Here is a 24095-nt window from a genome sequence, read left to right as displayed (position 1 = left end):
ATGGAACAAAACATCTTACTATTTCTCTTTATTTTTGATATGCTTAAAAAAAAAGCTAGCTGTGGTATCTTGTTTAAATATACTTGTTAGCATCAAGTATTACAATTGGTCAGAATAAGCAGTGCTACTGAAAGGATGTTAGCCTGGTCAAGCAGCTCCTGCATGTCTCTTGGTAGTGCCTTCAGGCACCATTCCCTTGCTGAAGGTGACCACCTCCACAGGCCAACATGGTAGCTGGGCACCCTGAAGTCCACCCAAGAGCAGAGGACTTCAGCCCATTGCCTCCCTAGAGGTGTACAGTATGGGGTCTGCAGGCATGTGCTGAAGCAAGCTGCTGCTGCTGTTGTTCAGGGTGCTGCTGCCTTGCAGCTGAGAAATGGGCTAAGTGCTGCTACAGTCCTATGTGCTCTTTGCTGCTGAGATGGTAGCTCCTTTGTTAGAGGGGACGCCTCTCCTGCCTTTGTTTTGGAGCCAAGATGTTATGGCCATAGCTGCTTTTCCCTTAGGCTAGGGAAGCAGGCACTGCCAGAGAGCAAGATCTGTGTGCCCAGGGACCTGGCTTCACAAGTCAGGTGAGAATGAAGCTTTGCACTGTGCACCAGGTAGCTTGAGCTTATTCATCCCTGTCCCATGTTTGAGTGGAAGTAGAACGGGCACCAGATTGTTCTGGCTAACACAATTGCAGTTTGCACTGTTGGCTTCTTAAAAATCTGTGTATTGCTTGTTTTATTTGTTGTGGTTAGTAAGTATCTTCTCCCTTCTATGTCTATTTAAATAGCTACCCAGGTCTGCAGTTAAAGTACCTGGAGTTCTTTTTGCAGAGAAGTCACCAGGACCCTTCTGTGTCTGGGACTAGGTGATTGCAAGTCTTGGTTGCAGCTGAGTGCACAGCTGGGATGTTTTTACTCCTTCAACACCACGAAGTCTAGTTGTTTCACCTATCTTTTATCCAGAGATAAGCTCATTGCTAGTAATAACCTTGCAAGCTCTTTTCATAGGTGAGAAACAACTGGTGAATTTATTTCTGCCTGAGCTAGGGCATCTCGTGACAGAAGCAAGCATTTGCTGTGCTCTGCGGCTGGAGGTAAGGCTCATGTTCAGGTAAGAAAATGTAGATGCGCCCACACACAAGGGTGTGTGAGTAAATAAGGTGAAGTATATTAAGTTGGCTTCTTTCCTCCCTGTTCTGCCATCTTCCTTTTCTGGGGGGGAAAGGCTTTGAGGACTCTCAACTCTATACTAGACAGCGTCCCACGTGAGGAGAGGAAGAAATTCCCCTTGTCTGAAGAGATGTGCTCCCTTACGTAAGTGTTTTGTCCAGCAATCCCTGTCTCAGGGAAAGAAGTGTTTATTTGCTGGGGGCAATTGGCTTCCCAGCTCTGGGGCTGTAGCACTTGCTCAGTTGAGCAGCATTCGCTGCTTGCATGGGCACAGATGGAGTTACAGGTCTCTCCCTTTTATTTTACATGCGATTGTTGGTATCAGTTGATAATGTATTAAGAAGCGTTATGTTAAGCTTACGTTAGGGTTTTATTTCCACTTTAACATATTGAATTATGTTGTTTCAGGAATGACCTTGCAAAAACAATACTGGAGGTTGGTGGTAAGGACTACTGAGTGGATATTCTTATGAAGCTAGGGTTTGTTTGGCTTTACTTCATCTGCTTATTTAATACAGATGAATTATAATTTAATTTACTTCCTTGTAGGTAGTTGATTCTGGGGGGTGAACAATCAGATGGTACTTCAAGAAAATCTTCATCAAAAGTTGTTTGATGCAACAACGTATTAGATCTTTCTAGTTAACAATTCTTATTAACTAATAAAAAAAAGCTAAACTTATGTGCCTAAGAAAGTAATTATGTTTGCATTACAAAGTATGTTTGCAGTTAGTCATAAAATTCCACACTGAGCTGTGATGTGGACAAACTGCATCTAGCAAGGTTTTACTACCTCTTGAGTGTGGTCTTCCTAGCCTAGTGTGATTTCTCCTAGCCATAATGCTTTCTGGGGAGTTAGTGTGGGGCACGCAATGTGACTTAATCATAGTGCTTTAGTGGGGAGGCTTCACTCTCAAACCCTCCCTGATGCCCAAGGGCCCCTCCTGATGTAGCTGTGTGCAGTGCCCTGCGCACCCTGAGCACAGGCAGCAGGTGATGCCCACGGCTGGCACTTGGCTGCTGTCCTCTGCTGCCTGGGAGTGCTCTTTCCTGGCTCCCTTTGGGTTCACCCTGAGGAACAAGGCTGCAAAATATGCTAGTGTTAAGAGTAGTGATGCTAACCCTCTGTTTTGCCAGGGTGGTATTTATCCTGTGCTTATGTTTGCCATGTAGATTATGACCTTCAGGTTACGCTTTCAGAAGCACTTTGTAGGCTAATGACAAAAAAATGGAGAGATGACCTTGTTCACCACTGGTTTGAAGATAACTATCTTGCTGAAGCTTTCAAAGAGATCAAGGATAGAGAATTTGAGACGGTGAGGGTCCTTATTTTGAAAACAACGCGTTTGGCAAGTCTGTACAGGGGCTGGTTTTGTTCTAGTTCATTCAGGATGTCCTTGTACTAAGTTCTTACAGAACTGATTTTTGTAGATACGCCAAATTATTTATTTATTTGTGAATGTGTTTCTTTTTAACCTGGCAAATACAAAATCACCTATCATTAGAAAAGCTCTTATTTCTGAGTTGCTCTTTACGAATATGTTTGCTTGTATGGTTTATGTTTGAAGGCTTGCTGGTTATAAGTTGGGTTGAACCATTTGTAGAAACTCGGGTGTTTATTCTTAGCCTTTGGGTGTCTCACTGAGTTAAAAAAAACTTATAACTGGAGTAAAGGTTATACATCTCCAATAATGTAACGCTTTGTAAAGGAGGCATAGCTGGATTCTTTTTTTTAATAAGATGTTATTTGTCTTGAAGGACTGCAGGAAATTTCTTAACCAGCTAAATGAAAGACTTGGGGATGACAGAAGGTAATCTGTGAACTGAGAAACTAAACTGATGTCGTTCCTTCAATCTGTTTAAAAATGGGGGGGGGGGGGGGGAAGTAGGATTGTACACTGACTTGTGTTATATTCTGTAAAAAAAAAAAAAGTACATCACATCCATGGTTAATGAAGTTCTTAAAAAGATTTTATTCTAATAGTGGTCCTTTCAAAAGTTAAAACTACTGAAGACAATGTATTGTTTTTTCTAGCTTAACTTACTTCTTGGAAGTCACAAGTCATTTTGAACAATGAGTTGTGAAGATGGGCAGCCCATCTTTAGCTTTCAGAAAGTCAGATTCTGACCGATGTTGAATGTATCATAAAGTCTGCTTTTCTTCCAGAGTCTATTCGTTTCCTTGCATATCTGCCTTTGCTGACATGAACCAGGTAAAAGACCTTAATACTAGGTCACATTATCTACAGTGCTACCACAGTTAAAATAGGTACTTGGTGCAGTATATGTCATCTTTCTGCCCTCCTCATGTTTTTCATTAAATATCTTAATTTTCCAGAACCTAGAGTGTAACTTTCCATTCTAGCTCAAATGTTTGCTTGTTTGTCACCCAGCTCCTAATTTACTGCTGCTGACTCTCCTTGTATGTCAGCCAAATGGCAGAGGCAGCACTTCTCTTCATGGTGATGACTGAAAGAGAGACCTTCTGAAAAGAAGCAGGAGGACTCTGATTCCTCTGGCAGAGCTGCTCCCAGGCTGCCAGAAAACAAGATCAGATTGATGCCCATGTAGGAGAGGTCATAGTCATGGTTATAAATTGTGCAGATTGCTTTCCAGGTCTCTAAGTAAATGTATTTGTGGCAGTGTTCCTGACAGTTGTACCAAATCAAAACCAAGTCAATGAAGAGGTTTATTTGAAGCTGGTCCCACTGCGTCTGCTTATCTCAAGTGCTCAGATATACAGAAAGCTTCAGTGTTCCCTGATGCAAACATGCAGGCATTTGCCTGAGGTATTTCCTTTCCCCTAGCTGATGTACAGCCTCATTTTGACTTAGTGGGCATGGCTGGGTGAACTACTAGCTATCATGAACTGGCCAGCAGCTTACATGTTGATCACAACTTTAATTTCTGGAAGGTGCACTTATGTGTGTAAGTGGAGCAACTTTCTCCAGTTTCATTGTGGTAAAGAAAACTGAGAATGATGTAGTAGAAGAAACAGCAATACAGCTCTCATGCTTTCTCAGGTGAAGAAGCCATCAGATGAGAAGCTGGAGGAGTTCTGGATTGACTTCAACACTGGCAGCCAGAGTGTGACTTTTTACATAGATGGTACTGAGGTAATAGTAAAGCCCAGGTGGCCTTGGGCTAGCCTAATGTACAAGGTGGATGCTCCTTCAGCCCTGCTGATGTGGTGGTTGTGGTTTCAAAGGGTGCTCTCTGGGACTCCGTGAGGCTGTCGAAAGACGCAGTCAGCAGTTACAGTCTGAAGGGTAAGATTTTGCAACCGGCGTTACCCCTTGCTTGGCTGTAGGCTCACAAGACATAGGGAGACAATGTAAAATCTCAGCATCACCAAAGAGTTTCCATGCCTTCCCTTCTCTATGCCATGTACTCTGATTTTCACCTTGCACCAGCTCTGCTTGTTGGACGATCTGTGTGCCCATTTAGTACAATAACCTGACCTCCCCCCCCCCCCCCCCCCCCCCCCCCCCCCCCCCCCCCCCCCAAAAAAAATAGTTGGAGCATCTCAGTCAGGTCTGGCAGTAACTACAGTGGAAGAGGAAGGCAGGAGAGGGACTTACGCCCCTGGGAGCAGAGGAGGGAAGTGGAGGGAGGAGGGGAGACCCCCTTGGCTAGGCTGGCTCAGCCTGTGAGGCTAGTGTAAGGGAAGATCTTTGCTAGCTGCTCCAGGCCCTACAGAAGCTTATTTTCTGGATGGTGCCTGGGAAACGGCTACACTGCCATTAAGAGCAGGACTGAAACAGTGATTGAATGTACCCGGGGCAGGGGAAAACATAAGGGCTTTTCCAAGCATCACCAGGATGCTGTGCACATAAATGACTCTTCTATTGTGTGCCCTGTAATGGCGGTAGGTAGAAACGTGAAGAGGAAGGGTTTGTATGCCTTGTGGAAAGGACAAGTGATCTGCTTGGCACAGACAGCAGCAAAGCTGTACTGGTGGCTCTGTAACTTGCCAAGGTGGCAGGGGATCAGGTTGCAGCCCTAAGGCCTCTTCTCCTGGTCAGACATGTTGGGGGGGGGGGTGGGGGTGGTGGTGCTTATAGAGGTATGAGGCTAATGGATGCATAATCATCTAGACCCAACAAGAAAGAAATGTGTCAACAGTGTAACTGGAAATGCATGGGGAAGGTGTGAAAGAAGCTGCCTTAAAACTGAAGAACGAAAACACTTATTCAAATGTTTTTGGAGTAATAGAGTGAATGCATTGCCCTAAAGCAGATGTAGCTGTTCTTTTTTTTTTTTTTACACAGAGGGTGGTGGAGAAAAGATTGTTAAAATTTACATGAAGATTCCTGCTACTCTTAACAAGACAGAAGCAACAAAAATCAAAATATGTTTCAGTGCTGAGTATGAAATTTTAAATATACTTAAAAAAGTCCTTGGTGAAGAAAAAATGATGGTAAGCTCTTAATATGGTTTGCCTTTTCTTTTTTCTTTCCTAAATTGTTTTGTTGATATACACTTGGCAAAAACATTGTGCTGCTTTTTTCCCCCCGTCTGTTCATTATATATCTTTCTTCCCCTTGAGGATTTGTGACCCATGTGGACACTTACTGTTGGCCTGAAAGAGGTGTTAGACACTTCAGGGGAAAAAAGGTTTCAAAGGACTCATTTGTGGTTTAAAAGCTGGAAGTGTTAAACTGTTTTGTTAATTAATTAATTCAATGTGATGTGATAAGTTTTTGTGGAATTCTTGAAGTATATAATAAAGCTTATTGCATTTAGTTGCCTAGCTTGAAATGTAAACATTTTCTTGCATTAACTCAAACTATTATGTTGCACAGGTTAAGCTAATTGTGACATAAGAACCTGGAGAAAAGGATTACTACAAGACAAATCTTAGATTGTCTTTGTACATACTACTTTTTAGAGTAAAAGCAGAGTACTTCCAAAAATCCTCCCATTTTTTGTAATGGGAGAACATGGGAGTGATTTTCTTTTTTGTTACTTTAAATATACATACACGCAATACATATATTTAATCCTTGTGATTCAACCACAGACCATGGAATTAGCAGGAAAAAAGTTACATGAGAGTAAGTAGTGATAGTACAGTGACTGCCATTCCTCCTTGTAGGAGATAAGTTTCCAAATGGTTAACTCAGCTAGCATCCAATGACTTCTTGCTGGTTATTAGTTGTGTTATTAAGTAGCTGACTTCCTTAGATAAAGGAGTCTGCTTCTTTAAGGTCATTTGACAGAAGATTCATTCACCCTAACAGACAAATGTGGCTGAAGAGGATACTATCCATAGTGGGAAGAAAGCTGGTCAGACTGAAGCAGGTGATTTTTTTTTCATTTTTAGTTTATGGGATTTAAATTGTTCAGTTTTAAAACGAGTACCTTCTCTCACAGTCCACAGCTTCCAATTAGGCACATTGGAGGGGAAAAGAAAAAAGCAGCCTTCACAGTAACTTCTTTAGTAGTCTTTCTCCAGTTACAACCCAAAATGAACTCTAATGGAAGTCCTCCAGATTTGGGAGGCATATCAGAGGGGAGAAGGTCTTTCATCAATGTACATTGTGAGGACACAGAGGTGCATGGTAGGCAGTGCTACTCAGAGCAATCTAGGAATGCAAAGGGTAGCACGTGGTTTATCTGTAGTGAAACAAGTTTGCAGCACTTGGTGGAGGTTCAGCACAGGGGAACAGATGGTGGGAGATTTGGTCTGATGCTTCAGTCAGACAAAAAGTGTTGTGCCATGTCTTGCAGAGCTAAGAGTCAAGGTAGCAATAGGATGATAAACTTATTCATCTTCGTATGCCCTGTGGGGTAGGCTCGAGAGGATCTTTAGCATTCCGATTCCACAGTGGGTGATTTGGAGGTGTTTGGTTTTGTTTTAGTAAACATGATCTTGAGAGGTTTGTGCCTAATAATTGCTACTGTTATGCCTTTATGCATGTGTGTAGAAGTGAGAGGGATATGTGTATGCACACACATCTGTGTTTAAGTACCGGGAAGATAATCTCATCCTGATTGTTGTTCTGCAGTGACACCTCAATCCAGTGATCCACAGAAGAGGAAAGATCCTTCAGTCTCTGAAAATGCAGGCTCCCTGTCAGAAGACTGTTTTTCTCAACACAACCAGTCATTAGCAGGCAGTGTAGCAGTAAGTGTTTGGTGTATGATGATACAGTCCTTGTGCCTCCTTTATCACCTCTTCTAGTCTGCTTTTTCATAGGTGTGGTTAAAACATTCTTTCAAAGAAAACCTGCTGGTACCTGATGTGTTTTTAAACTCCCTCTTTTTCATATCAGTGGGAAGTCAGCCTAAATGCTTGCCTGCAGAGCTGCCATGATGGTAAAACTGTTTTAAAAAGAAAAAAGTTTTGCTGCCTTGTAAGGGGATGGTGGGATGCTCTTAGTGAGTTGCTCATAGTATTACTTAACTATAACCAAAAATATTTTTGTGGTTAACAAGGATCGGGTCATCCAGCTGCTGCCATGGGCTAGCACTGAAAATCTTTTCCTAAAAAAAAAATCCACTACCACCAAGCCACACACATGAACAAACAAAAGACCACCTGTCTTTCTTATTCTGTGCATGCTCTGTTCATGGTTTTAGGTCTCTAAACAGGAAATGGTTAACTCTGGTATCATGATGGTTTCAGTGGGCCAGCAGACTGACATGGATGATGCTTACCAAGGCTCAGGTCAGGCATGGCTCCCTTTAGTTCCTTAAGTCTCACCCACTAAAATATCACCTGGGTGACCTGGTAAGGTTCTGCTTTTGCGAGCCTTCCAGCAAAAGCAGGTAAACTGTTTACTTTTAGCTCCTGAAGGTGAAGCTGTGGTTTCCTTGCCTCCTTCAGCAAAAAAGTCCAAAACTCCATCTCCAAAGACAAAAGCTAAGCCTAGGTAAGTGCCTTGCATATCAAAAGTTGCAAGGTTTGTTTTTTTTTCTTTTATATCTTTCTAGGGCTTTTCTTTGGTGTTTTTTCCTTCCTCTGGGGCTTTAATGCATGAGATTTTTGAGATTTATCTCAGTTATTAAATAAAAAAATAGAATCTGCTTAGCCACCTTGGCTATCAAGGTGGCTAGCCAATAGTTACAACACTTCAGAATAACTTCAGAATAGTTACTGGTTAAAGGGTAGCATTTAGGTCCTGGCTTGGATGCTATCTTAGTTTCATCACTAATTTAATCTAAATGCAGTATGCATACATCTGTATTACAGACAGTTCTTTTGCTGTTTATTTAGCTCATCAGATATACAGCTATACATAATAAAGACCATGATCTTTGTGAAAGATCATGTGAATTTGAGGCCACCTTGGCATTAGTGATACCTTTTTCCAGAGCCACGAAGGACGGCATTTCTTATAGTTAAGTAGGCAGACTCTGTAGAGCTACTGGTTAGCTTTCTTCCCTTTTAAAGCACTGCTTTGAGGCTGGTAGACTTATTGATGCCAGTTTTTCTTAGTACTTCATAAACTGATGATCTGGTCTTTAAATGGGTGGTCCCCCAGCACCATGTTCACTCATGTGTCCTCTTCTCTCCAGTGAGAAGCCCCTAGAAGAACCGCCCATGGAGGAGTCAACACCAAAGGTACATCTGCCTTCGGGAACACCTCAGTGAAGACACGTGGGGTAAGGGAGGAGATGCTCTAGTGGCACAGCTGAAGCCACCTAGGGTTGGCTGAGCCAGTCCTGAGCCCATGCAGTGTCGCACTAGATGTAATGTGCCTTTTGGCACAAGGAGTAAGCTGAGAAGGCAATGCTTGTCAACCTTACTCTAGTGTGGCCCAAGCAAGCAATTTGGGCTCAGCTGAGCTTACTTAGTATATGCTCCATGGCAGTGGTGTGCTGTGTGCAGGCCCAGGAGCAGGGCATATAGGCAACTAGCCTGGTCCTCCATGGGAGAAACTCATGTGTTGCAAGCCTTACGCATGGTCTGCAAGAGCAAAGATTTGCTTCCTGAAGGGAAGATGTGTCTGGAGGTTTATGAAGATGCTTTGTATCTGAGCTCTAATGATGATCCCATGACAGATCTGTCTCCGTATTCTTGGCATGGGAGCTTGCAAGCTAGGGAAAAACAGGTAACCGAGAGCCATATGTGGCTGCATGTCTTTAGGCAACTTGAGCACTTGAGAACTTCTGTTAAGGTATTAAATAATAAAACAAATCTGTGCCATACAGGAAAGAAATGAAATTACCGAAAGACTAATTTTGGTTTGAAGTTGGTACTGAGCTTATGTGAGAAATCAGATTTTAGATTTGTACTAGGGTTTATGTTTCTATGAAATATACACACTTGTACTGACAACTCAAAGGTTTTCATAACGCTTACCCTCTGTATAAGAATTCAGAGCTTTTAAACTACTTCTTTACCCTCAACTCACTGTCTCCCTGGCCTCAGCTCCAGGACTCCCACGCTTTCTCATGTGAACTAACTACAGGAAATGGTTTGTAACTGGACTGTTACAATAGGCTTGCAGTGGTGCAAATGTTGTTTCCTGACATTCCTTATCCCTGCTTCTAGCAGGCTCTAGGATGAGTAGGTGACTGCATATTGTGGTTCTGCAACTTTTTTCCTTTTTAGAATGACAATATATGGGAAAGGAGAAATGGAAAAAAAGGCTTGGCCAAACAGACAACTGAAGGCAGGTATGACGCACAAGCACATGTGGGGTTTGGCGTCCCAGGTGGTTTTAGACCCATTCTAGCAGTAATGGGGTGGGGCAGAGGGAGTGCTGATGGGGTGGGCTGTCTGAGCAGAGGAGGCACCAAAACAAGCAGGAGATGACAAAGGGACCTTACTTGTCCCACTAGGAACCTATGTTGCTGAAGGCTTGAGAAGCTAACTCCAGTCTGCCAAAAGTGCCCTTCCCTCTGTGACGCGATGCCAAGTTGGCATTTCCATTTTTCTTTACCTAGCCATAATCCTCTTACCTTCTGGTGGGTTGTGTTATGAGTGGCAACCTTGTTCACAAGTACCCAAATTTTCCTGATATTACCCTAGTTCTTTGGTATCGCGTGCTCTGGAGTTTTAGGATGGGCTCTTTCTCCCTGCTGTGAGTTTGGCTGTCCAAGTGTTTGGCTCCAGTGTTTTCTTGTGTCCTCCTTTAGTCTAGGGATTCTTAGCTTGAAGACGTGTAAATGAATTTTTGGATCGATTGTAGGTAAGAATGAAAAATCTGATGCCAAATGCCAGCGTTTTAAGACTAACTTGATCAGTGTATATACTGTTTAAAAAGCAGGAGTAACATAATAGAAGGTAGGGATAGAGAAGTCTTAGTTTGGTCATTCTGCTCCCTGTAGTGCCTCATCTGAAAATGAGCATTGCTTCTTTCCACTAGAAAACTTTACCAAGAAGGGTGCAGTTCCTTATTCTTTCGCTTCTTACACTCATGAGAAAAGAAGGGCATACTGTACATTGAGAACTAACTGTAGGATTTCTTAAATAGCTGCCATTTGGAGAAAGAAATAAAAATGCATGTCAGATAATTAAAGGTATGAAAACAAAGTTTAGATGCATGCAGAGAAGTGATTTAGGAAACAAACGTTAAGTTAGAACTTTCAAAAGGGAATTATGCTTTTTTCCTCTTAAATACTTCTGAAATTCTTTCATGTCATTCATGACTCTAGCACATAGTAGGACAGTATTAGTGACTTCTGGGGACAAGATATTGGTTACATAAACGTGTACAGACTTGTAAGTTTTTTAATTTTAAAACAAACATAAAAACAATTGGAAGAAATAGTGTGATAATTAAGTAAAACAATAATAGAGACCAGGTAGGAAAGGAACAAGCTACTTTTAAAAGCTGAGGAAATAGCAAACAAATAGTTCATATGCCTAAAAACACTAATAGAGTCCCAAATTAAATGTTATTTCCCCCTCCCTCAGTGCAGTTGGGTAACTGTTCATGGTTGTGTATCACTGCCACGCATATGTTGCCTTGCCTTGCAGGAATGATTCCTATGACTTTGAAAGCTCAGACTCTGCAAGCCATGAAAAGGTAAAGCTGGGGCAGAAGTTGTCAGGGGCTGAGCTTTGCTCAGCGGCTACCAGGGAGCAGTGATTTTGGGTCATGGGATACCTCATACCGCAGGCATGCAGCAAGGGTGGACATGCTGTTAGAGCAGCGTAGGCAACTGGGAATCTGAGGTTCTTGCACTTCTTTGTGGTGTCATGCATAATATATGTATTTGGGTGGGAAGAATGCTTCAGTAGCTTCATGAGTTCTGGGGTGGAAACTGTGATGTTAAAACTGTTTGCGATAGGAATTTGAGCTGATGCTTGAATGAGGCCAGGGGATATCTTTGCAATCTAAAGCTGGCCTCTGTTCTTGTTTTATTGAGCCACGCTTTGCACATTTGGAATCCCAGGTTAAACTCAGTCCTTGTGAAGCTTTGGTTGGACGTTCTGCTTGGTTTGCATCTGCAGGCTGTTAGAAAATCCAGCAAAAATGAGTCACTCTGCCTGCTTTGCATCTGACCAGAACAGGTCTTCCCAGGAAGCCAAAAAACTTGCTTCTAATAGTTTCCATCAAGGTGGCTCTCCAATACAAAAGCCCTTTGGTTCTCAGCCTCTTTGCATGTGCTGTCGCCGCTTCCTGTTAATTCAGGGGTGCTGAATGAGACACCCCAAACTTCTGCTAAAACTGGACACCGTCCACTTCTCACTACTGCCACCGGGTGTCAGCATGAAACCCTGCTTTGTGGTATGCTGTCCCGTGTCCCGACAGCCCCATCCAAAATCTGCCTGGGTAGATATAGTTTAATTTCGGAGATTTTTCACATGGTAACTGAACTTTAAGACACGTGACTTTTACTGTTTTCCCCTCACTTTCTAGGTTACTAAAGCCAAAGGAAAGCTTTTTGGCCAGAAAACTTCTTCACAGAATTTGAGGTACAGGATCATACATGCACAGTCCATAAATCTCTTGCTCAGTGAAAAAGTTTGTTACCTTAGTTAAAGTGTTTAAGTTAGGATCAGGAAGGCTGTGTGATGGTCCAAATGAAATAGTTCCTTGCCTGGCTGTCACAGCCTCTATGGATGTCACTGATACTAACATTTAAACAGGATCTGAGAATATCAGAGTTACTAGAGAGAAGAACGACTTCTGCTTAATTTAACAATATTATGACCTGAGCTCTTAAACAGTCCCCTTCCCCAGTCATGCACCTAAACAACTGGTTTACCTCTTGAAAAATATTTAAACACTCTGCTTTTTCTTGGCCACCTCCAGTTACAGCAAGCTGCCAGGGGTTAGATGCCTTGAAGCACATAGCCTAATTTTGTTGAAAGGTCCTAAAGTTCTGGTATTCCCAAATTGTTAGTTTCAGAAGCCAGCCAAAGAAGGGAAACTCCTTTGGCAATAATAATGCCAAAGTCTAATTATTAATATATTTATGATTTTTGTAATTTAATTTGATAAATTAACTAATAGTGGCTGTGCATGAATAATCTGGCTCTCCTGCTGGTCTGTTAGGTAGTACTGTTTGGCTGTGCCCCTTCTGCACTGCTGCGTTACGCTGTCACAGCACCTAATTGTTTGACTTGTCTGTGTGGGTTACTTGGCAGGAGTGATGAAATGGGGATGTGAGCAAGCTTGAGAGAAGGCCAGTAGGTCATCCATGCTTTCTAATTTGGGGGTTTTCCTCTCCCAAGAGCTGCTCTCTTCTCTAGACACAGGGAGGGGAAGGGTTGATGAGGTATGAGGAAAAGGGCAAGTACTGGAAAAGGGCAAGTGTTTGCTTCTCACTGTTTTTATGCAGCTTAAAATGCTTCAGGTATTGCACTGTGGGGAGCAAGAATTGGGACAACTTGCTGGTGGAGAGGAAGGTGAATGGCTATGCAGCTTCCTGGGTGGGCAGAGGGAGCTGGCTGAGCAGGACTGACTCCTGATAGTGTCTTTACTCTGGTTACAGGAAGCATCTTTTTTCTGAAAGCAACCATGAAAAAACAAGTAACAGTCAGAGTGAAAAAAGCTGGATCCTTAACTCTCAGAAACAGCCGTTGCCAAAACCTCTTGACTACACCCGAAAAAGGCGTAGAGTGAGGAGCAAATTAAAAGGTAAGCTTGGTCTGCATCATGCACAGTGAATGTATAAAACTGCAGCTGAGGAAGTGGCTAGTGATGGTTTGTGAAGGAGGAATCCCCCTCCTTTGGGTGCCCTTGTGGGAACAAGTTATGGCTCCCCACTATGTTGTTGGTACCCAGGTAAACCTTTCTCCTTGCAGTACTTCCAGTGTCTTCCGCAAGTAGTGGCAGTGACTACCAGATACAGGAGGTGAGGAGCTGTCATGCTCACGTGTCTCAGATTTAAAAACAGTATGTATGCAAAACACACAAATGCTGGGAATCGAATAAGTTGGTGCCATCTTCTCAAGTGTTCTAATGGACTAATTTGCTGGCTAAATGTTGCTGGTATTGTGTTGGTCACCAGAGACTGGGGAAACAAGGAGGTTGTAGGAAAACATGGGAAACTTCATAAAACAGCTGTGCATGATCCCTAGGCAAATTGCTCTGAATCCATTAGGCTCTACTGGCTAAATGCAAAACCTTGGCATGCAGCTGATTTCAGGATACAGATCTCCTTCAGTGTTGGAGAGAGCTGTCAATATGTGTTAGACATAACTTAGTTTCTGCTCTTAGTGTAGAAACAAACAAAACTCCATGACAAAAAAATCAAACCACACCAAAATAAATTTAAATTATTTGTATTGTTTAAGGGAAATATATGTTAAGACTTGTCTTTCTGCTCTCAGCTAAAAGAAAGCCGAAGAGATCAAAAGGAAATGCCAAAGAAAAAAAGCACATCCACCTCCAAGGGAGATGAGTTACCTACAGTGGATCTTGCTGGTATTTCTGTTTCTAATGTTGTTCAATGTATTACGAACGTAGGGCATGAGGGCTGTGTGATCTGGCATCTAAATCATGTGGTTTCTGGAGGAAGAACGCACTGCATTTGTGCTACTTTACCCTGTCCAGGCTAATTTGTTACCTCTACTTAAATGTCCAGGTTTTGTTTCCCAGAAGCAAACAAAAAATGTTCTGCTCAAGCATTATATTTTAAGGTCTGAAGTAAATAAAAAATCTGTGGATATTAACATATAGCGTGCCTATGAACTGGTATTTTCTTCATTTATGTTGTAAAGCAACTACTGAGTGCAGATGCAGAGCTGATGTATAAACCACAGTCTGTACAAACTTGGTTGGAAGAGCTCTCCTCTCTGTTCTGCAGTGCTGGTAGTCACTTTTTGTATGGTAGGTCTGAGGCTTCATTGGGAATAAAGATATGTACAGTGTTTACACCAGTATTCATTTCTGTGGCCAGTCTGGAGCTACAGAAACCCCTTGAGTGGTGGTACCCAGTGCAGTGTGTACCTGATAGTACATCAGCCACTGGGTTGAATTTAGACTGCTTCATAAAGTGGTTATGGAAAACTAGTGATGCCCAGAACTTTCTCTACTGAAAAGTTAAGCAGCCTATCTTCATGCTCTAACATGCGGGTTTTGATTCTGTGGGGTTTTGCTCTTTATTTTTTTTTTTGCTTTGGACTTCCTGGATATCATACTACTGACATTACACTAGCCCCCTTTCCCTGCCTCAGTTTTTCTCCTGCCAACTGTCCTGGTTTCAGCTAGGATGGAGTTAATTTTCCCACTAGTAGCTGGTATGGTGCTGTGTTTGGGATTTGTAATGAGAGTAGCATTGATAACGGTTTTAGTTGTTGCAGAGCAGTGTTTACACTAAGCCAAGGACTTCTCAGCTTCTCCCACTGTACTGCCAGTGGGTAGGCTAGGGGTGCAGCGGGAGCTGGGAGGGGACAGAGTCAGGACAGCTGACCCAAAGTGGCCAAAGGGGTATTCTGTACTCTATGGCATCATGCTGAACAATATATAGGGATGTCTAGGGGTGGCTATATATAGGGGTGGCTAGCCCCTATATAATATATATATTATATATATCTGCTCATATATCTGCTATATATCTGGGACTATCTGCTCAGGGACAGAGGGGGCATCGGGGCAGGTGGTGAGCAATTGCATTGTGCATCACTTGTTTGGATGCAGTAGTAGTAGTACTATTATCATTATTATTTTCATTTTTTTCCTGTCCTATTAAACTGTCTTTATCTCAACCCACAGGTTTTCACTTATTTCTAATTCTCTCCTCCCATCCTGGAGGGGGAGGGGGGAGGGTGAGCGAACAGCTGTGTGGTGCCGAGCTGCTGGCCAGGTTAAACTATAACACCAATGTTCCTGCTGGACCAGGCAGCAGTGTTAGGTGTTGCTCTGTAAACCTGAACAACCCAGCAGCAATATGAGGTGAAGGAAGGAAATGTGATGGCAGCCTTTGGACCAAGTTTGAGATGCTGCTCCCTGTGCATGTGTGGATAGGCAGAGGAGAGGGTGGCTGTTTTTTTCCTATATTTGTTGATAAATTCAGGTGTCTAGCCAACACAGGACTCAACCTCTCCTGCCTCTGTTGCTTGGCTGCCCTCTTGCACAGGTGATGTGCTCTCAGAGGAGCTTGAAGCGGCATCACAGTCCCTGGATACATCTGCTGAGGGCCTCTCCAACGTGGAGGAAAAGGCAACACAGGTGCCGTATGCAGTGCTTGAGCTCTTCCTGATCTGCTCTTGACCTACTTCTGGCCTGTAGGCAGTGTATTGCTTCACTTTGCTTCCTCTGCAAACCCAACTGCTTGCCTGCAGCACTGGGCACCTTCTGATTATCTTCTCCTTCTCTTCTTAGAAGTTTCACAATGCATCTGACAAACATTCAAAAGAAGAAGAAAGTTTTAAGCGGAAGGACTCAGGTATGTTAGTCTCGGTAACATAGAAGAACTACTTAAAAAGTAGAAGGGGTGCTGACGGTTCTTTTCTTTCAAAGATGTGAAGGCACTGAGGCTTTAGGTATCTGAGGAGGGATGCTTTGTGCACAAGAAACACCTTCCATTTCTGTTGTCCATATTGTGATATGGACTATGGTGGGATGCTTTTGTGTAAATTCCTGAGCCGATCGCTAACTCTTAAATCCTGCCTTTGCTCACAGGAGAACTACTAGCACAGCTGGTAAGAGCATGGGGATTTACAAACTAGTTGCCTGAGAGTAAATATGTGAAATAAGCAGAAGAATAAATCCCAAATCTATTTTTGATGATTTGGAGATGCAGTACAACCTCAATTTGAAAAATAATGATAACAAAAAAAAAAATCCCAGGAGGTTATAGACTTTCTGTACAATAACGGTCTGTCTATATTCTTAGGTATGAAGCCCTTAGTAAATGGTGATTTGTTCTGATGCTTATGACAGCTGTAGGTTTTTTAGGTAATGTTGATATTTAAGAATTCTTTCAGTGAGACTGAACTTGCACAGCCTAGCTCAAAACTGCAGCAGAGTGTCTTTGTGTTTGGAACTACTGAACTTAATGAAAGTTGAGCAGCAACAGACTGTCATCCTATTATTTGTGAGGCAGATGTAGCTCTGAGAGGCTGTAGACTTCCCAGCCAATGTTGGGACGACAAACCGAGTCACTGAAACCTCCATTTTGGACAAAGGCATTCTTTCTCATAGGCTGGCTGTGTTCACTTTCCCAATATGTGTCTGACTTGTCCAGCACTTGCAGAATATACCCTCACCCCATCAATACCTCCGCTTAATTTGGGGGAAATAAGTGCTGGCGATCTGGTTTTTACCACTGTTTATTGCACAGTCTTATAGTTGGAGAAGAGTGGATGCTATGCAAAGGCAAGAAGTAGGGATATGTTCAGAAATGTCAGGTGTGATCTGTGATTGCACATGAACACTTACCTCACGCACCCTAAACTTACCTGCTGCTGCTGTAGCACGCTCCTCATGGCCTCACTGTCCCCTTGTCCTGGGCTTCACCACCTTCCTGTTTTCTGCCCAGTGGAGCCTCCAGAGAGGTGCTTGTTTAACCATAGGCACCTAACTGAGCTCAGAGAAATGGACAGTCAGACTAAGGGGGGATATTCTGTTGTTGCAAGTTTTACTTAAAATACAGGCTGCCACCTCCAGCTCTGTTCCCAAGGTTGTTCCTGGGCTACAAGCCATTGTGTGGAAAGGCTTTGAAGATCTGGAATTCAGCTGTAATGGGTGTGATTAGTTTATCTCCCTCCATATTTATGTGTTTTTTTTAAAGCAACAGCTAAAACTAGCTTAAGAACAAATGGTTATAAACAGATTGTGGGCTTGGGCTGGAAGAGAGAAGGGGGAGAAGATGGATAAGAGTTTTTGTTTTTCTGGCTAGAATAGTGGGACAAGAAATTAAATCATCCTTGAGATGGACATGGATTAGTTTTCCAGTTGCCTGCATGGCACTAGATGATCTGGCTGACTGCTTTTGCAAGGGGAAAAGACTTGCTGGTGAAGTCTTATGTTTTGTCCCATGTAAGTCTGATGCCAGACCCTAAAACAATATTGCTTGTTCTTCTGCAGCATTGGTAATTCCAGTGGTGGTTTTTGCTTATGTAGCTGGTAGATACTGCTACATATCTTCTGCAAAAGACCAGGTCTGTTCTGAAACCTTTTTTCTCTTTAGATGTATTAAGTGGCACTGTTGGGAAGAAGCCCAAGTTTTACAGTCAGGAAACAAAACACTTGTTCTCTGGTGCTCCCTGTACACCAAAGAAACTATTTGATTCAGTCGAGAAGAAAGAAGAGATGCAAACAGGTAAAGCAAGGTTGTCTTCTAAGGTGAAGTGTCTAAGTGTTTCCAGCTTTTCTTATTTGGTGGTTAAAATCAGTCGTGTGGAAGCTTGCAGAGAGGTATATGGAGGGAGGGTATCCTCTCCAAAAGGCAAAATGTAGCAGAAGGCACATCTTGTGATGTGCTCATTGGATGCCACACATTTAGAGGAGTGAATACTGAAATTTGGTGTTCCTAACCACCATGCACTCAGGAAGCTGCTTGGTGGTGGTAGTGCTTTCTAGTATGCTTTCTAGTATTTTTGACTATTGATTGACCAGAGCTATTTAAAAATATAGAAAGCACACAAATAATGGACAAACTAACTTCAGTTATTGGATAACTGACCTCTATTGGCATCATCATCTTACATCGTTATTTGTAAATATGCTGCTCTTTGCAGTATGTTAGTATCACACCTCTTCTTCCACGCTGCTTACTAACAAGTCTTTCCCACTTTCCAACTGTGTTTTAAGCTGTTTTCCTTCCTGTTCCTGTGAGCTCCAGAGGAGCAATCCTCAAGTTTCCACTCTAATGAATGTTTTTTATACCTCCCTGCAGTAGCATGTGGGTTTGTTTTCCACTAAGACCCTCAGCAAAGTACTTACCAAGCATACACTTTCTTGTAGGTCAGGAAATGGATGATGAGGATGATGTATTTTATTCTGAGATACGTCATGAAGATATTGCTGCCTCAGGAGTGATTACTGCATTTGAAAGCTTCATCAGCCAACGAAAGAAACTGTTCTGGGTAATGTGCGCTCTCTTAACGTGTACACCATGGGTGAAATTTTCTCGTAGTAAACACAACTGCCTTTCAACAATCGGTGCAAATATCCAATCTATATTTTATGCCCAAGAGTTTTGGCTGCAGTGTCTGTTAGCCTGGAGCTCTTCTAAGTGTTTTGCACAGCCCCTGTGCTCTCAGAAGCCCTAGAGGAAGGGCAAGGAGTGACTCTTAAGGGAAGTTTCAATTAGGTTCTTCCTTTTTTCTCATTTTTGTGTTGGAACGTAAGACTTGTTTAGGTGTTTAAAATACTTTCATTAGAAGGAATGGATTTTTTTTGAAGACTAACTCAGCATAGTGGCAGCACACCTAAATTGTAGCCATTGGTATTTGTTCTCTTGGGGCAAATATCAGGCATAGGAAAACTTAATTTTGGATCACAGAGTTTATTATCTCAGCATAAAAACTACAGAGGTTTTTTATAATGGAAAAGGAGAAAGCAATGCAGGCTGCACTGATTGACTACAACATGTGGATCCATAAGGGCATGCTGGTTCCCTCCAGATTAGTGGTTTGCTGGTGGTGGTTTCACAGTTAGTAGTATTGGTGATTATTGTTGGCTTGCTCCACAGTCTAGACATACCTGACATGTAGCATGTGTAATTGTTACTGTTGACTGAGCTGTAACATGTCAGCATTAAACCAAGCTTAATATGAGAGGACAATATCTGGCCCATCATGAATCTTGTATGTTTTAAAAGCTTTAAACAAACCAGATGTGTCAGAGCACACCTTATACTGGGCTGATGCTCTGTATCATGCAACAGTGATTTATTTTTTTTGAGTTCGCATTAGGTTCTAACGCTTTATTTCTGGTACTAGCCATTGAGTCGAGGCTGAAGGTGGCTGCACTTACAAGTCAGTTATGATGAAAATACACATAGTTTGTATTCATGCTGAAGTGGTGCTAACAAAGACCTGACTTTGTGCAGCTGCTAAGTGTGTCAGAGTTTAGTGAAGTTCACTGTTTTGCTGGCTGGCTAGCAGGATCCTGACCTGAAATCACATGGGTTACACAGATCTGTTGGTGTGAGTAGTGTGGCTGAACAAAACCAGTTCACGCTCACAGCATTTTGCCTGTGTTGCTATCTCCCTTTAGTTTAAAGTGCTGCTTGCTATCTCCCTCTAGTTTAACTCTGACTTAGGATGGTTTCAGCTGAGCGCGCCCCACAGGGCAGTGTGTGCTCCAGGGAAATGCTTTGCAAACTGGATTTTTAGGTTTGGGGTTGGGCTGTTGCCTGTCCCTGATGGTGCATCCTGTGGTTAGTCCAGGTACAAAAGGATGGAGATGCGTGCCCAGAACGCACTGAGGACTTCTGAGGAGACCATGTCTATCCTGCTGAACCAGATACATGAGCGCAGGTGAGCTGTCTGCTGCTGGCTGAAAACAGCTTTAGCTCCATGTGAATTCTGATTGGTATGAAATAGAAATGCCTCTTTGTAGCAGAGCCTGACCTTCACAGCTTTTAAGGCAGAAAAGGTTGTTTGTGCCTCTAACTGTTCTGTAAGTGGAGTTTCAGATGTGTAGCTCCGGTGTTCTGTCCCGCTCCTCTTGTAAGAGCAGAGAGTTAATACAAAGAAGGCTTGAGTTAGGAGTGGCTGATTTAGACAGTCTAAAGAGTGCTTCTTGCTGTCGTCATTGTTTGCAAATCTGTTAAAAATCCTCTTGGTACACTTAGTAGCTTCTGTTGCTGTGTTTTTAAGAGTGAACAAACAAGCCAGGCTGACTTTATTAGTGAACTGGGTGAGAATAAAAGTAAGGGGTTATTTATTCAAGCTTTGTTATAGACCCATTTCAGTAGATGGTCTCTGTGCATGAAACAAATGTCAGCCAATGGACTTTATGTGTATTCACCTGATGGGGCTTTCAATGGGTCCTTTTGCTTCATGGTTTGTCAGACTTCTCAGACGGGAGATGCATTCAAAATCAGGTGCAACCATTACGGATTTGTTATTGGCAAAATACAGGCACAACTTGACACATGCAAGTCTGTCTGGCCTCCATATCTGCTACATGTTTTTTGCAGGATTTAGATTAAGTAGGGTACGAAATTATAGTAGTCTTTATTTAATAATTGCATGGGGAAACTTATTGTATGCTCTGTGCTGAGCCTCAGAGCATATAGCCTCTGTGCCGCTACCTGAGGAAGGCTGTTTGGCCAACCTACACCTTTGATTTGGCGTGGTAAAGCTATTTGTGTGCTTTGAGAACAAGACTTCCCTGTCAAGCCCAGCAAGGACACATGACTCTGCATAAAGGCAGGTCTGATGTTGAAAGCAGAGCGTGGGGATGTCGGTCACCTTGTGCTGCTGATCCCTGAGAACTTGTCTGTTTTCTGTCGTTAGACTGAATAAGCTGGATGCCTTCCAGAAGACTGTTGTTGAGGAGCTCGCCAGCCTTGAGAAGGAAACACAAATCTTGGCAAACATGGAGAAGGATGCTATGGTGTGTATGACTCCTCTTGTGCCAGACTGCAGGGGTGCCCCTTCCAAAGTAATCTGGGGTTTCTTTGGGGCTCTTCTTAGGACTTCTGGAACGCCCAGTTACTCAAACTGAATTCTCTCTTCAACCAGCGGAATCAAAGGTACGCATCTGCTGTCCGTTCTGCCTGCTCACAAGTCCTGTGATGGCTTCAAGTTAAAGAAGTAGCTACTTAAAAGGAGTAGCCTGAAGCTGGTATGGCACCTCTGCTCTGTGTTTTTTGATGGAGCCTTTGCAGTCTTGTGAGGTCTGTGAACTGGGACTAGGGCTCAGTAGGGGACTCTCTGCATGGGAAGCTGTGTAGCGTGGGCACACACCTTGAGAGACCTGTACCAGGGTCTGGAAAGGGATGAACCCTCAGGTCATGTCTGTGTATAGGGGTCAGAGGAGGTGTGATCCTTTCCTTTATTTAAAAATAAATAAATAAAATGCTATTGGTACAAGTGCTGGGCAAGAAGCTGCAAAAGGGGGAATCCCAAGGTTCATCCTTATTGGTAAATATTACTTAAGTTTCATCACAGACCACCTATACAAGCTTACTTTTCCTTCCAGAATTCAGTCTGACTCAGCCCTGGGTGAGGAAGCCTGGAGCTTTTCCGGTATGATCCAGGATCCAGAACACCACAGTAGGTGCTGTGCCCAAACCACTCCAGGCGTGTGACTGTGACAAGAACCATTATGTAGTAATACTTCTCCTGGGTTCTTATCTGAGGGATTCCATCATCTGTGGGCTGGCTTTGGTGTAATCAGTGGCCTGTGTAGCTCGTTAAGGATAAGTTTCTATTACAAGCCCTAAGCTGCTCAGGGTGCAGGCATTTCCTTACCACAACTGCTCTTGGTGACGGGTCCCTCAAAGAGCAGCAGGGCTGAGAAAGGAGTAGTCGCATCATGGGAGCTGCTCATCCTGCAGTGCCTTGTTCCAGGTTAGGTATTTGGGAGTTAAAAGCTGAAGTTAAACATTCTCTTCACCTCTCTGCATTTTCTTGTCTAATGCAACATAAAAGCTTATTCAAACTTCTTGATGTTTTTCATTGCCTATTTTTTCTTTACAGTATGAACACCCAATGAAGAAAGCAGCAGAAAACAATGTTCATTGTTCCTTCTGACTAGCAACCCCTGAATTCACAAGAGCTCTTAATGTCTGAGCGTCGTACGCCACATAGAAAAGATGGTCGTATGAAGGATATGTTAATCTACTTTAAATGGAAAGAAAAATTTGGGGGGGGGGGGGGGGGGGGGGCAAATAACATTGTTTTCACACACAAATCTCACTATCAATGTAGACTGCTTGAAGGCTCTGGTTTTGACTCCTGTGTCGGTAACAAAGATTTTCTGCAAAATGCAAGACAGGTCCAATAAATACCAAAGAAATAGAAAAAGAACTAAATATTGTGGTTTATCCAACAGCCTGATATGCATTGGCTGTCTCTGAGTACTCTGTTAATACCCTTATCAAATGTAAAAGTACTTTGATTCTAAGTAAAACACTCTTTGCATAAGAGAACCAACTCCTCATTCCTGAATCGATGCACTGTGCATGCCTGTTGAAAGGCACTTTCTAGAGTCCTGTGTAACCTGTGTGGAATGCTAGATTAGCATCAAAGAGCTCCTGCTCGTTGTCAGGAGACAAGCTGTGCTATTTAACATCATCCTCTACTTCAACTGAATTTCCTAAATTACTGTTGCTTTTCACAAGCTGCATTTAATGCTGTGGCAAACTTCACACGTGCTTGTGCATCTCAATGAATGTGTGGGAACGTGGCATGTTTCCAAGCTCTGTGCCTCTACCTACTTATCTTGTAAAACAGACTTCAGATTACTGGGTGGGTCAGAGTTGAAGGAATCGTCCCTGCACACAGCATACCTTCACAGCAAAAGCCCAGCTTTGTCAGGGTTCGTTTCACTGCTGAATACCTTCTGGGGAGCTGAACCTGTTGTCTTCCAAAGATTGTGCAGGGTAGTGCCTGAGTGGAGAACAGTGAGCATCTGTAGCTGCTGTCGCGGCAACGCTTGCTGGAGACACTTGCTGGAGATTGTGCTCGCGCCTTTAGCTTAAGTATTCCTGGCTGGGGTTGGTGTGAGTCAGGACCTTCTGAATTCTGCAAGATCACTGAATCTCCACTTGTAACCTGCGTCCTTGGGGCATGTGTCATCTCCTTTGGGACAGATGTTGCCTTGGCTGGGCTGGTTTAGGCTTGCTTTTCTGCGTCTACAACATGCTTATTGCCCGAAGGAAGTTTTGGAACAGGGTGAAACATGATGGCTTTTTCTGCTGTGCGTCCTGTTGTGCTACATTTCCCCACTGTGTGTGATGGTAGAATGCTCTTTTTGCATCTCCTATGACTTTAAGGAATACATAGGGATGTTTTTCATGTAAGTATTTTTACTTACATTTAGAGGAACATTTAGCATTTAGAGGAACAAAACTGAAGCATAGTGTCTCTCATTATTGAATCCTTGTCTAATCTGTCAGTAACAAGCTTGGAAGATGTGTTGAACGCTTCAGAGGGCTTGGGTAAATGAGAAATCAGGATCTCTCCCTTATTAAAATTTATAGTTGTTGTATGCATTCACACCTGCTTTTAACAGACTTATTGGAAAAGTCTCAACCCTAAAAGGCTGCTTTTACTGTTAGGGTGGGATAAGAGAAGAGGAAGAGCTGCCGCACAGCTCAGATGTCTGTTCACCCTGTGCTTCTTTTTGTATTACTGTGTATGAAATGCTTTATCTATTGAGAAGCTCAGCAACCTGTAAACTGTCCCAGCTAGGAGGATGTGCTGGAAGCTTTGTGTTTTCCTAATGGTCTTTATGTCTGTGGTGAGCAACAGATGTGTGTAGAGACAACCTCTGGAGCCGGGACTTAGTTTTTCTGTTCTTGGACAGCCCATCTCATACAATTTCCCATGCTGTTTGGCGGGTTTGAGGTGAAATCCCCTGAAGTCTTAAGTCCACTCAGTTTCTGCAGATAATGTGTTGG

General features: G+C 42.9%; 1 protein-coding gene across 9 annotated transcripts in view; it reads left to right on the top strand.

Moving 5' to 3' along the window:
- SYCP2L (synaptonemal complex protein 2 like) overlaps positions 1-22340 on the top strand; it is a 37594-nt gene extending 15254 nt beyond the window's left edge. For 4 of the 9 annotated variants that reach the window (XM_048072137.2, XM_048072136.2, XM_048072132.2 and 1 more), the window contains 28 exons: positions 999-1084; positions 1216-1304; positions 1569-1603; positions 2334-2476; positions 2919-2971; positions 3328-3373; positions 4184-4276; positions 4369-4429; positions 5432-5580; positions 6404-6464; positions 7172-7290; positions 7746-7833; positions 7954-8038; positions 8685-8730; positions 9724-9788; positions 11095-11143; positions 11981-12036; positions 13059-13204; positions 13372-13421; positions 13900-13993; positions 15648-15739; positions 15893-15956; positions 17703-17834; positions 18479-18600; positions 19904-19998; positions 20983-21082; positions 21163-21221; positions 21671-22158. In XM_048072137.2, coding sequence (XP_047928094.2) covers positions 999-1084; positions 1216-1304; positions 1569-1603; positions 2334-2476; positions 2919-2971; positions 3328-3373; positions 4184-4276; positions 4369-4429; positions 5432-5580; positions 6404-6464; positions 7172-7290; positions 7746-7833; positions 7954-8038; positions 8685-8730; positions 9724-9788; positions 11095-11143; positions 11981-12036; positions 13059-13204; positions 13372-13421; positions 13900-13993; positions 15648-15739; positions 15893-15956; positions 17703-17834; positions 18479-18600; positions 19904-19998; positions 20983-21082; positions 21163-21221; positions 21671-21779 — 2387 coding nt within the window. In that variant the 3' untranslated portion in view covers positions 21780-22158. The other 5 variants (XM_048072144.2, XM_048072140.2, XM_048072139.2 and 2 more) reach the window with 5 other exon arrangements.
- Positions 22341-24095: the final 1755 nt, after the last annotated feature.

Source organism: Anser cygnoides, chromosome 2 (genome assembly GCF_040182565.1).
Source record: "Anser cygnoides isolate HZ-2024a breed goose chromosome 2, Taihu_goose_T2T_genome, whole genome shotgun sequence".
Lineage (NCBI taxonomy): Eukaryota > Metazoa > Chordata > Aves > Anseriformes > Anatidae > Anser > Anser cygnoides.
Note: the sequence above shows the minus strand (reverse complement) of the source record. Positions and strands in the feature narration are given on the sequence as shown.